This window comes from Chrysochloris asiatica, unplaced genomic scaffold, assembly GCF_000296735.1.
Source record: "Chrysochloris asiatica unplaced genomic scaffold, ChrAsi1.0 scaffold00319, whole genome shotgun sequence".
NCBI lineage: Eukaryota > Metazoa > Chordata > Mammalia > Afrosoricida > Chrysochloridae > Chrysochloris > Chrysochloris asiatica.
Window position 1 is genome coordinate 2,356,807 of NW_006408837.1, and position 12,663 is coordinate 2,369,469.

The 12,663-nt window shown below is 55.8% G+C and overlaps 1 protein-coding gene across 1 annotated transcript; it reads left to right on the forward strand.

Moving 5' to 3' along the window:
- Positions 1–1,014: 1,014 nt before the first annotated feature.
- On the forward strand, positions 1,015–8,358 carry LRPAP1 (low density lipoprotein receptor-related protein associated protein 1). Its single transcript, XM_006875325.1, has 8 exons — positions 1,015–1,173; positions 4,999–5,143; positions 5,410–5,534; positions 5,667–5,787; positions 6,104–6,262; positions 6,858–6,940; positions 7,289–7,465; positions 8,296–8,358. The coding sequence occupies exons 1-8, from the start codon at positions 1,015–1,017 to the stop codon at positions 8,356–8,358; spliced, it is 1,032 nt and encodes a 343-aa protein (XP_006875387.1).
- The last annotated feature ends 4,305 nt before the right edge of the window (positions 8,359–12,663 follow it).

Below are 12,663 nucleotides of genomic sequence, written 5' to 3' on the forward strand. Positions count from 1 at the left end.
CATACACAGGAGGTCACTGAAAATACCATGGCTTGGGTCAGGCGCACCTTAGTCCTCAAGCTGACATCTTTGCTCTTCAACATTTTAAAGAGATCTTGTGCAGCGGATTTGCCTAATGCAATATGTCATTTGATTTGTTGTCTGCTACTTCCATGAGTGTTGATAGTTGATCTAAGAAGAATGAAGTCCTTGAAATCTAGTACACCTGTCTCTCTACTAAGAGGAAGTGTTTGGGATGCAGTCCAAGTCACAGTGTCGGGGTGCTAGGCCACAATGGACCGATTCTGCTCCACCCTTCATTCATTCCCTGGACCACCTGGCCACTCCCTGGACATCACGCTCACAGTTGGTTTGTTTCTGTGTAAAATGAAGGAATTGGCTAAGTGGTTTCGAGTTCCTGGTAGCAACCTTGATGCCTCTTGGTGTCTTCTGCGCCCGAATGACAAAGGTTTCAGCCAGTCAGGGGGCTAATGTCTGAAGTTATCACTTTTTCTACGGAAAAAGTGGAGAAGCTGGTGTGGCGCTGTAGGATCAACACTGGACTGCGAATCACAATGTCTGCAGTTCAAACTCACCAGCTGCTTTCGGGAAACCCTACATAGATAGGGTCGCTATGAGTCGAACCAACTCGACGGCACTTAACAACAACAACAGAGGGAGAAAGAGACTGGGTTCCCGGTGCTGAAGCGACTGCGTCGTCATCAGCCAAACCTCCCGCTCCCTAAGGATCCCCAAACTGCAGTTCACACAGCTGTAATCCGCGTCCAGGGAGCCCTGATCTCACTCCATTGCCACAGTTCTACCCAACCAGGAAGACCGCGGCGCGGTTGCCTGGGCAACGCCCACGTGTCACCGCAGGGGTTCCTGGGCCGTGGAGTCCGCCGGCAGTCGCGCCTCGGCCGGCGGGGCCCACAAAAACTACAACTCCCCAGAAGGCCGCGCGGCGGGGCGGGACCGCCGGGCGGGGCCGCGGAGTCTCCCCGCGGGCCGCGCAGGTCGCTGGCGCAGATGAAGATGGCGTCGCCGAGTTTTGTGTTGCTGCTGCTGCTCGGACCCGCGCTGGCGGCCGGCCACGGCGGCAAGTATTCGCGGGAGAAGAACGAGCCTCAGAAGCGCGAGCCGGAGGGGTTCCGGATGGAGAAGCTGAACCAGCTATGGGAGAAGGCCCAGAGGGTGAGTGGCCGGGGTCGCGGAGCTACCCCACACCATTACCAGTGGGGCCGCACTCTGGGCTGGCCGCGGGCTCGGGGGACTGCCTACGCTTGTCTTCGCCGCGGTGTCAGGGGGTGGCGTGATGCACCCGTTTGCAGACCTAGGCCTCGTACCTGGTGCCTCCGGGGAACTCAGCCAGTCTCCGCCTGCCCCAAGCATCCCGGGTCTCCTGTCTTCCAGGGTCTTGATCTTTTCTTTCACATTCTGTCTCCCTACAAACGGTGAAACGGAGCACTCAGCTATTTACTGCAAGGTTGGAAGTTCGAATCCAACTAGAGGTGTCCCAGGAGAAAAGGCAGCCATTGAAAACCCTTTGGAGCTCAGTGCTGCTCTGAATTGGAGCCGACCCCACATCAACTAGGGTTGCGGCAAAACCAGAAAGATAGATGGTGTTGGGCATTAAGTCCTGGGGGCAGGAGGAGTAGCAGAAATCCCAGAAGCAGGTCATTTGTTGTTGTTATTTTTTGGGGGGGTGGGAAGGGAGCCATGGTGAGGTTGGAGGAGCTGGCTTTAGCTAACCCACCCACTGCCATGGATTCCCACTCAGCGACCCTTTTCGCGACTGTAAACCTTTACAGGAGCAGAGAGCCTCATTTTGGTCCCACAGAGAGGCCGGTGGATTTGAACTGCTGACCTTGCAGTTAGCAGACCTGTGCTTAACCCACTGTGACACCAGGGCTCCTTAGAGGACATGGAACACAAGCCTCAAGGAGTGATAAGAGATGACCTTGGCCATTTCAGAAATGAAGAGACTGAGGCCCCTGAGTGGGGACTTCCCTTGTCTAAGGGGACCTGTGACTTGGCTCAACCCATGTGTTCATTAGCATGTTGGCTTTATGATTGTGTTTAGGGAAAGACTGGGAGCCTTATCTCTGAATGAGGAAGGTCAGATTAGATGATCTGATGAGACTTCTAGAGTCTTTGAGAAGGAGAAGTTTGAGCAGAGAAGAGAGGGGAAGCTGGGAGGGGTGGGGTGAGGAAGATCACAAGGGTTTTCAGGGCACCAGGTTGATGCCCAGACTTGTGTCCTTGAGAACATTAGGGTGGAGGTGGGGGGAGAAGCTTAGCCCCACCTGAGATGGGTATGCCATTCATCTGTGTCACCTGACGGGGAAGCCACCCAGTTGTGTTTGATAGAATATGGGTTAGAACCAATAGATCCCCTCTGCTCGTGGGCTTGGCCTCCAGTCTCCCGTCCACCCTGCTGGTCCCCCAGACCCTCGGCTGGTATCTGTTTCTGCATTCTCCCATGCTCTGTTGACATCTGACCCCTGATGTTCAGTCTCAGGCCCAGTGCTCTAAGGACTGGGTGCACCCCGGCCCCCCTCGTGTGGAATCCTCTGCTCTTGGACCAGGTGACTTTTCCTCCAGCCCAGAAACTCGTCGAGTGGACTCTGAGGGTGCTCTGGGGCAGGTTTGGCACGTCTTTCCTGACCGTGGTGTCCACTGCATGGGAAGCCCATCCCTGGTGGGCAGACTGTGGAGCCTGATTGGTCTTGGTTTCCCTTCTCCATGGTGAGGTGGGCCAACGCGTGATACAGACAGGTGTGATGTTCCTCTGGGTGGGGGTCAGCCATCATTTCTTGCTCCTTGCAGGGTCAGAGTCCTGGGGTGGAGTGCCCCTAGAACCTGTCATGGGTCAGCTGCATGCCCAGCGCCCAGCACCACTCAGAGCAGGGCCTTCATTCAGTCTCTTCCTTTGCAGTTCACTTAGCTACCTGAGCAGGTAACCCAAGAAGCGGTTCCTAGCCTAGCTTGTAGCATTCCTCCTCTAGCCAAGAATTCTTTCTTCCTGTGAAAACATCACTACTCTGTTTTCTAAGGGTAAATGTTATTGTTATTAAGCGCTGTAGAGTCTGTTCCAACTCATAGCGACCCTGTATAGGGTTTCTGAGGAGTAGCTAGCTGGTGAATTTGAACTGCTGACCTAGCGTTCTAGTGCATTATCCCACAGTGCCACACCAGGACTCCTAAGTGGAATATTGTTGTTGTTAAGTGCCATCGAGTCGGTTCCAACTCATTGTGACTCTGTATAGGGTTTTCGAGGAGTAGCTGGTGAGCTTGAACCGCCAACCTTACAGTTCAAACGGCTTTGCATTCTGGTGCATTAAACACAATGTCACACCAGAATATGATAAATGTGTTCGATGTAACATTGTAGCATATAATTCCCTTCAATGTAACATTATAGTGTACATCAGAATAGGACTGGGCCCCCCAGTGATGGGCTGTGTTCTGTGGACGCAGATCTCCTGGTCTTCTGTGATCTGTGGACGCAAATTGCCAGGACTTTCTTCAGAAACTTTGAGCACAGGCGACATCCTCGATAGAGTTCTGGTGTTGCAGGCACTGTGGGTTCATGTGCTGGGCTGTAAAGTCGTTTGAACTGCAATGCCGGCAGTTCAAACCCACCAGCTACTCCTTTGAAACCCTGTACAGGATCGCTATGGGTCGGAACCGACTCGACAGCACTTAACAACAAGAACATCCTAGATGGCATTCAGATCTGCCTCATCCTCGGCTGCTGCCTCTGGGAGCCTGGGGGATGGAGTGCTGTTGCATTGCCAGGCCTCAGGAGGCTCCGGAACTCGCCCTCCACCTTGTGAGGCCAGGCACCCGCCCGCCTGTGAGCCATCCGCCAGCACTTCCAGCCTTGTGTTCCGCGAAGTCACCCAGTTCCTGTTTGAATGTGCCTTGAGCGCTGGACTCAGGAACTAGGTTCTCTCTGCCCGGCAGACCTAGGGGCCCTTGTGCCATCCGGGTGTGGTTTCTTCCATGGTGTGGCAAGACTGCTGAGCCAAGGGGGGCCGCCTGGGGCTCTGGGGGCGGGGTGAACTGTGGAGATCCTGGAGATTTCGGGTTGGTTCCCTCACGTGGCTGTGCTGAAGGAAGTGCCCCTGCCTTGAAGCTGGTGCCCACTCCTCCTGAGCCCTTATCAGGTGCCCATGATTAGGATGTGTGGACAGATGGCTGGAAGGTTGGCTGTCGGGGGCCAGGTGCACCTCAGAAGCCGGGCATGCAGTCGGGCGTGGAGGACGTTCATGCCCTGTGTGTCCATGGCTCACTTTCTGGTCAGGGTGATCACCACGCCCTGGCCAGGATACACAGAAACCCGAGCTCCAGCCTCAGCCTTTCAGACAGCCTGCCATGTGCTGCCCCGAGCCAAGCCGGTCTCCTCACAGCAGCATGAGGCGAGTGGGCGGGTGGGCATCCTTGTCCTGGAGGAAGTGCTGGCATGGACACATGCGAACCGTTGCCTGTCTTCTCCTTCATGATCACTGTGCCCTCCTCGGCTGGACATGGGCACTACTAGTTCAGGGTACTTGCTGCAGGTGCTGGACCTCGGTTTCCTTGGGGTCGTGAGCCATGGAGGGGACTCCGGTGCCGGTGTCCATCCGAGTGAGGGGTTCGGGACGGGTGGACAGACGAAGCTGGCTGATGGCACTGTTGCTGTGCTCCAGCCCTGGCACACTTGCCCATCTACCGTCTGCAGACCCTGTCCAGCACTTGGATTCTGTTAAGCAGCAACTGAACCAGTGATGTTAAAGTGTAACAGAGTGGCAAGAAGCATCTAGGAGGTGGTGGCTGGCCTTCTCTGTGACATGTGGTCTCTGCCCCAACGCTGAGGCGTGTCCATGTCGGGGCAGAGGCCCGTGTCAGGGACGAACACCGTTACTGAGCCCACAGCCTGCGGGCTCCGGGGGGGTTGTGTCTAGAGAGTGTCCCCGATGGCAGCGGCCCTGGCGAGGGGCCCGGTGTGAACTGTGTCGTTGCCCCTCCTTCCAGCTGCACCTGTCCCCCGTGCGGCTAGCCGAGCTCCACGCCGACCTGAAGCTGCAGGACCGGGACGAGCTCAACTGGAAGAAACTGAAGCTCGAAGGGCTGGACGAGGACGGCGAGAAGGAGGCCCGGCTTATCCGCAGTCTCAACGGTACCTCAGGACAGCCCAGACGGCTTCTTCCCAACGACCCCACTGCCGTCATGGTGCTGCTGAGCAGCTGGTGGGGCTGGGGCTGGCCTGGCCCACTCGGGGAGGTATCGTCAGTCACCCCCAGCCGTGGCTCCCAAGCACCCCGCCAGCCTGCCCAGCCCAGCATGGGCCTTAGGAGAGGAACCCAGAGCAGTGAGGTCTTGAGGCGACCTGAGGGGAGACAAAGGCCAAGTACGGGGTAGAGCGCGAGTCTCTGTCTCTTCTAGTTATCTTGGCCAAATATGGGCTGGACGGCAGGAAGGACACCCAGCTGGTTGACACCAACTTCCTCCGGGACGGCGCCGAGGACGAGGGCCTGCAGGACCCGCGGCTGGAGAAGCTATGGCACAAGGTACCCATTCCTGCCAGAAACCTGGGTGGGGGCTCCGTGGTCCTGCCAGCCACTTGGCACGGGTCAGCCACGGCTGGACACGCAGCTCCATGCATGTCTGTGTTTTCACTTGGGCCCCCTTCTCCATCTTAGGCAAAGACTTCCGGAAAGTTCTCCAATGAAGAGTTGGAGAAGCTGCGGCGGGAACTGAAACATCACAGAGAGAAAGTCCACGAGTACAACGTGCTGCTGGAGACCCTGAGCCGGACCGAAGGTGCTGCACGTAGCCCGGCCCGCCCGGCACCCCCAGTGATGGGTGTGACACCACCCAGCGAACGCTGGTCCCCCTGCATGTTCCTACAGCACTCGGATCCAGCGAAAGCAAGAGCTGCTTCTGGTCCGAGCGTCCGAAGTTAGGGACCCACCTTCCCCGGCCCCCAGGGCCCGGAGAGCCTTAAGCCTTAAGTCCTAACGGGCAGGGCAGGTCGCTGAGCACCCAGTCCACGGGAGCGAGGCTTTCAGTCCCCAGGGACCAGGACCTCAGGCCGCCGTGGTCTCCAGCAGAGGATGATGGTGTCTGTTCTCCACAGAAATCCACAAAAACGTCATCAGTCCCTCAGACATGACTCACCTCAAGGAGGAGGTCCTGCAGAGCCGCCATGCCGAGCTGAAGGACAAGCTGCGCGCCATCAACCAGGGCTTTGACCGTCTGCGGAAGGTCAGCCACCAGGGCTACGGCACCGAGAGTGGTGAGCACCCGCGTGCATGTGTGTCCACTGTGGGCTCCCTCCTGGAGTGGACCCAGCCCATGTCATCGTCCAGGCCCCACAGCCCCATGGTCAGTCTGCCTGGTTCTCTCCTGCTCCCCCACCCACCCACCCCCAGCAGAGGTCATGCTGCTCTGGCTGGGGTTCCATGATGTGTCTCCCATTTGTCTGTGGAGCCAGAAGAGGGCAGCTCCTCATTCATCCCTGGGCCCTCCCAGCAGACCCTCCACATGCCCCAGCGCCCTTGGGGACGGCTGCAGTGAGGCAGGGAACAGTGTGGAGCCCTCCCATGGGCAGGAAGGCAGGGGGCCTTGGCCTGAGCCTCAGACACCTCTCCCAATAGGGACAGAGGGTCGTGGGGGTTTGCTTTGGCTCCTCCTGCCTGGGGTACCGCAGGTGACCTTGGAGGTCTTCCCTGGGCCCAGCGCCCTCTGCCCGAGCCTGTGGGCCGCCCAGTGAATGTGCTTCGGGCCCCGTGTCCCTCCTCTGTGCACAAGTCACCTGCCACACCCTCACACACACTCACAGGGTTAACGCAGGGCTGGCCTGGGGTCTCAGAGCCCACCTCTCCCTGCAGAGTTTGAAGAGCCCCGAGTGATCGAACTCTGGGACATGGCCAAGTCTGCAAACTTCACTGACAAGGAGCTGGAGGCCTTCCGGGTGAGGGAGGCATTCCCACCTTTTCCCCTCACCTTCTCACCCCTCTGTCTCCGAGTTCTCTCCCCTCACCATCTGTGATCAGGGGTGAGTCTGCAGCAGCGGTCGGGGGCGGGGCCGTGGCTGTGAGGGGCGTTCCCTCTTGTCTGTCTCAGCAGGAGCATGCGCAGGTGGTTTGTGGAAGTGAGCCAGGATGGGGCCGTGAGGGAGCAGACTCAGTGTCCAGCTGGGGGCGGGGGGTTCTGGCCTGGCCCCGGAGGGAAGGGCTCAGCTGCTGGTCAGGGCGGTGAGCGGTGGACGCCTGTGGGCCGGGGTGTCAGCTCTCCGTGCGCCCCGCTGGCTGTGCCCTAGGAGGAACTGAAGCACTTCGAGGCCAAGGTGGACAAGCAGCAGCACTACCAGCAGCAGCTGCGGCTCTCCCACCAGAAGCTGCGGCACGTGGAACGCGAGGGCGACCCCGAGCACCTGAGCCGCAGCCGCCAGAAGTACGCGCTGCTGGAGGAGAAGGCCAAGGAGCTGGGCTACAAGGTGGGCCCACACCCGGCGGCCGGGCGCTCCAAGAGGTGCACCCACAGACAGCAGGGGCTCCTGACTTAGCGTCAGGTGGCGGGGTCTGTGAAGCCAGGCCGGGGAAGGCATTGGGGAGCAGGGGCCCCCAGTGTGTGCACCAGGCCCCACCCCCCTGGACACCCGCATCCTGCGAGCACATGGGCGCCCCTTTGGGTGACCCAGGCCCTGAGTAAGGGATGGGGGAGCACCCCTCTCGGGGCGTTGAAGCTCCCCCGGCCTTGTAATGAAGAGTCAGAAGTGACAAGAACATGCTGAAAACTCTGGACTCTTGGTCACTTGGGGACGGAGGCCTGTGTAGGAGGGAGTCCACTGAACTTTGGAGTCCTCTTTTTTTTTTTTGAAACCCATGTGCATCACTTCCGACTCACAGGACTCTAGGACGGTGAACCACCCACCTTGCGGTTAGCAGCCAGACGCTTAGCCCTCTGAACCATGTGAGATGGTTCTAGGCAGACAGAGGCGCCCTGTGTAGCCGGAGCTCTGCGCCTCCCTCTCGAGGAGAGGGAGGGAGGGACGCAGGGAGCTCGGCTTCCCATGAGCGTGGGAAGCAGGTTCTAAAATTAACATGATCATGTGAGACTCGGCAGCCAAGCTCACCTGTGACCGGGACCAGGAACAAGCGTGGCCTCCGGGGGAGGAGCCAGGAGTCTGACCCCGAGTTTCAAGGGCAGAAGCCTTGCGGGGTGGGGGGTTTCAGCTTGTTCATGGCTCACTGCTGTTGAATTAATGATGAGGGCGGAGTCTGTGTGTCCGTCCTTGCTGACACCGTTCCTCCTCCTCCGTGTCAGGTAAAGAAGCACCTTCAGGACCTGACTGGCAGGGTCTCCAGAGGCCGCCACAATGAGCTCTGAGCCGGCGCAGGAAGACCGGCGGAGGCACTGGGAGCCGGGGTGCTGCCTCCGGGGGCTTGTCCGGGCGAACTTTGGAGCGGCAGCCGTGTGATGATTGGACTAAGTGGGGGGCTTGGTGACCGCCCGGGGTCTTAGCTGCCACAGTGTGCCTGTGTGTAACAGCCAGGAGTTAGCCTGCCACTGGGCGTGGGCGTGCGGACTCCTAGAAATGCGCCTGGCTCCCCTCACCACCACCCGCACGCCCCTCTCTCTCCGCAGCGCTGCTGACTCCTTCCCCACCCACCCCCACACTCCCCTCCACCCACTCACCCCCATTAGAGCAGGCCCAGCAGGCAGATGGCCAAGTGGATCTGCAGGTCACAGAAGGGGGGGTACCCCCTGGAGACAGGCTGGGGGGCCCACCCTTCACCTGGAGCCTCCACATTGCAGGGCCCCGTACCCCCATGAGTCTCCGGCATCCTAGGGACAGGGTCCAGGATCCCGTCGAGCCCCCGACATCTGAACACCCCATCAGAGCTTGTCACCTCTCAGCTCTGCTGACCTCAGCAAAGGTCATAGCCAGGGAAGGTGGATACCAGCAGTCCATGTTGCTTACTGGACCTTTACCAAGCAGATGTGGGGGCCCTGGATGAAGGTGGGGCTTACTGCCTGGTCCAGGAACCTGCCCTGGGGCCCCCACATGATGTCACCCAAGGTGGGCAGGATGAGAGTGGTCCTTGATCAGAGCCTGTACACACTCATTAGCTGGGATAGTTACATGGCTGCACTGGGGCCACGTGGTCCCAGGTATTGTGAGGGTCCCGACGGTCCAGGAGGAGGGGCTGCAGAGCACAGACTGGCCCGGGACACACAGCTCACCACCATGAGGGCCAGGCACCCAAAATTGTGGCTGCCCTGTCTCCCTCGAGGTGCTGTAGAGTAGGTTCTGACTCATAGCAACCCTGATAGGGTTTCCAAGGAGCGGCTGGTGAGATTGAACCACCAACCTTGCAGGGGTCCAGTGCTTATCCAACAGTGCCACAGCAGGGTAGATTAAGGGCCCGGAGCAGAAGGCCCCGGGCTGCAGGGCTCTGATTCTCAAACAAACCTGCATCCCTCAATTCACACAAAGCCCGGGGCCTCAGTGAGTTCAATCACGTCCAAGTGGATACTATAATCGGCCTGTGGCTCAGATGGGTTCATCCCTTCTCTTTGTTCTGAAATTGCTGGTACAGAGTTGGTGTTTCTCCAGTGTGTGCTAGAATTCATGAATGAAGCCATCGGGACCTGGGTTTTTAGCTGAGCTAAGTTTTGTTGTTTTAATTCACTTCTTTAGAACAGATAAGCTGTTAGAGTTTCATTTCCGCCTGTGTCATACATGTGTTACGGAATTGCCTCTTCACTTGTCAAAATGATTAGCATAAAATGGTTTATAATTGTATTAGTGTCTGTGGAATGTTGTTAATGGCATCAAGTGGGTCCCAACTCCTAGTGAACCTGAAGGGTTTCTGAGGACTGGCTGTAGGGTTTGAACTCGTAGCCTGGCGGTTAGCAGTCCACTACTGAGCTGACAGCACCACGCCAGTAGAACCTGTAGGATAATGTTTCATCCTTGATGGAGACGGTTGAGATTCTCTCATTTTTCCTTGATCTGTCTAACTCGGAGTTTATGGATTTTATTGCCCACATAAACCTCCCAGAGAGCCAGCTGTGGGTTCACTGACTGTGTTCTTTGTTGTTGTCTGTAGATTTCTGCTCCTGTATAAGCTTCCTTTCTCCTGCTTACTGTGCTTTGTCTAGCTCCTGTTTTGCTTAGACACTTACTTAGCTCACTGATTGGGACATTTTCTAACTCACTTCTCAGTAACTGAGAGATCAAACAAAGAACCTTTCAGGATATAGAAACTTTGGACAATACATTTCACAAGCTTGCTGCATGTCTGCCCATTCCAGACAACCTGGCCTTCTCAGGCACATGTGGAATGTTCTAGAAACTGTCTTCTACTAGGACTCGAAGCAAGAGCCAGTAATTCTCACAGGACAGAAGGATACAGATGACATTCTTTGACCACGTACATCAGAGGAGGGCATGCAGGCAGTTTAGAGGCATTACAAGTACACGTGGGTCTAAGAAGACCCCGTCCCTCCTCAGGGAGAGTGCCCACTGAACTAGATGGTGATGGCGCCGCACCGAAGCCTGCCGGCATGTGGCAAAAAGGCTTTTGGTGGCGCCGATGACCTGGAATCTTTGTTCAAAAGAGGAGAAGATGCTTGTTCTAATAAGAGCAGCCTCAGGATAAACATGCTGCACAAACAGTGGACACAGGGCCACTGGGAAGGGACAGACAAACCTGAAACAGGAGCTTGAACTGTCCCAGCTCAGGGACGTGGACTTCTGTCTCAGTGACCTTGGTCAGTGAATGTAAGGATGCCCCCCTCATGACTGGGGCCCCTACTGATGGACCCACGGTTCCAAGACTCTACAGAGTGAGGGGTCAGAGGAAAGTCCTGCTGACAAGATCTGATCAAGGGCCGCCACCACCACCACCACCCCCTTGCCTGGATCATCATCACTTGTGTGGAACAACCCCACAGACTTGGCTGTTGGTGTACCAGCCAGGCCTGGTGATGTTACAGTAAACAAGTCTAGGGAGGAAGGTGTCTTTTTCCTAATTCTCCAATACAAAGTCGTCTCTCATTCACAACAGTTAGCCTGCAGTTGAAAGCACAGAAGACCCCATGAGTGACAATAGCAGACAGTGACCCAGAGGGACTGGATACTGAAACAATCACACTCAAATACTCTTGCTTGTTCACAGAATTAAAAAGTAAGCCTGCAAATACCTCTTAAGAGTCTAGAAACCAAGGAATGGCCTAACATCTGCAGAACCAAACACCAGTGAAGTCTGAGAGTCAGTGCCTGCCTGAGAAGGAAAACAAAGACATCCTCCACTAAACAAGCCATCGGGAAGCGGTAAGACTGCCCTGTCAAAGGCAGACCCAGAAAATCAAGCAGCCCCGTCCCTGTCCTGGCTCCCACGGGTTACCCCGCAGAGCCTTTAGATTGGAGGAAGGAAGGCTTTTCCATAAATAACAGCTGCAGTCACAGGTTGGGGGGAATGAAGTGTCTCTTTCATCATCCACAAAGTCAGTGTGGATCATAATGAGAAAGCTAAAATCGCCAAGCTTCTAAAAGAATACAGGAGAATGTTTGCCTAATCTGAGGCTAGAAATGTCTTTTAACAAGACACATAAAGCACGAACCATAAAAGGAAACAGAAAATTGGATTTCATCAAAATCAGAAACTTGTGCTCAGCAAAAGGTTCCACTAAGAAAATGAAAACGCCAGCTAGAGACTCAAAAGCATTCACACTGCCTATGTCTGCGAAAGGACTATTTTTTTTTCATCGTCACTAAAGACAGCATCCAAATGGTCAATTGTCCAAGTGGTGTCGGTGGGTTCTGATTCATAGCAACTCTGTATGGGGTTTCCCAGGAGTAGCTGGTGGGTTTGAACTGCCACCTTGCAGACAAGGATCCAATGCATGCCTTACAGCACCACACCAGACCAATAAGCCATCTATCTATAAAGTTGTCAGGCATCATCCAATCCTTGGGGAAATACAAATCATACACACCCAATTCAATGGCGCCCCCATGTGTGTCAGACCAGAACTGCATGCCACAGGGTCTTTAGTCACATACAAGACCAATTCAATGGCGCCCCCGTGTGTGACAGATTAGAACTGTGCTCCACAAGGGCTTCAGGGCTGTGACCTTCCAGAAGCAAAACACCAGACCTTTACTATGAGGTATCTCTGTGTGGGTGAGTAGCATAGGCCCGCAGTGTTTCCTAGGTGGAAATCTTTACAGGAGCAGATTTCTGGGTCTTCCATGGGGTCGCTGGCGGGCTGAAAACCCTGAGCTTTGCTCCACCCCCATTAGATGTGGATGACTTTATAGACAGCGCATTCCAAGGGCGGGGAGGTGATGTAGTTGCTAGCAGGGACACTCCCACATTTCGCTGGAGGAATCTACAAAGTGGCAAAAAATTTAAACCTCTTGGAAGTTTTTTGTCCCTGCCTGTCCCCTGACTGACTTCACTACAACGCAGGTTTGTGGGAAAATGGGACTGAAAGATTATGGCGTTTTCCCACAGACTGTGTGAAGCCCCCTCATACCAAGAATATAGATGGATGTCCACAAAAGTCCTAAACAAGAATGTTCTGAGCCAATTTATTCATAATGCCCCAAACCAGAAACAATCTAAATGCCCAAGTACAGGAAAATAGGGAACAATTTGTGCCATAGTTAAATAATAGAAT

Coding starts and splice junctions, on each gene's coding strand:
- LRPAP1 (XM_006875325.1), top strand. CDS start 1,015: ATGGCGTCGCCGAGTTTTGTGTTGCTGCTGCTGCTCGGACCCGCGCTG. Junction 5,535..5,666: donor TGGAGAAGCTATGGCACAAG/GTACCCATTCCT, acceptor TCTCCATCTTAG/GCAAAGACTTCCGGAAAGTT. Junction 7,466..8,295: donor CCAAGGAGCTGGGCTACAAG/GTGGGCCCACAC, acceptor CCTCCGTGTCAG/GTAAAGAAGCACCTTCAGGA.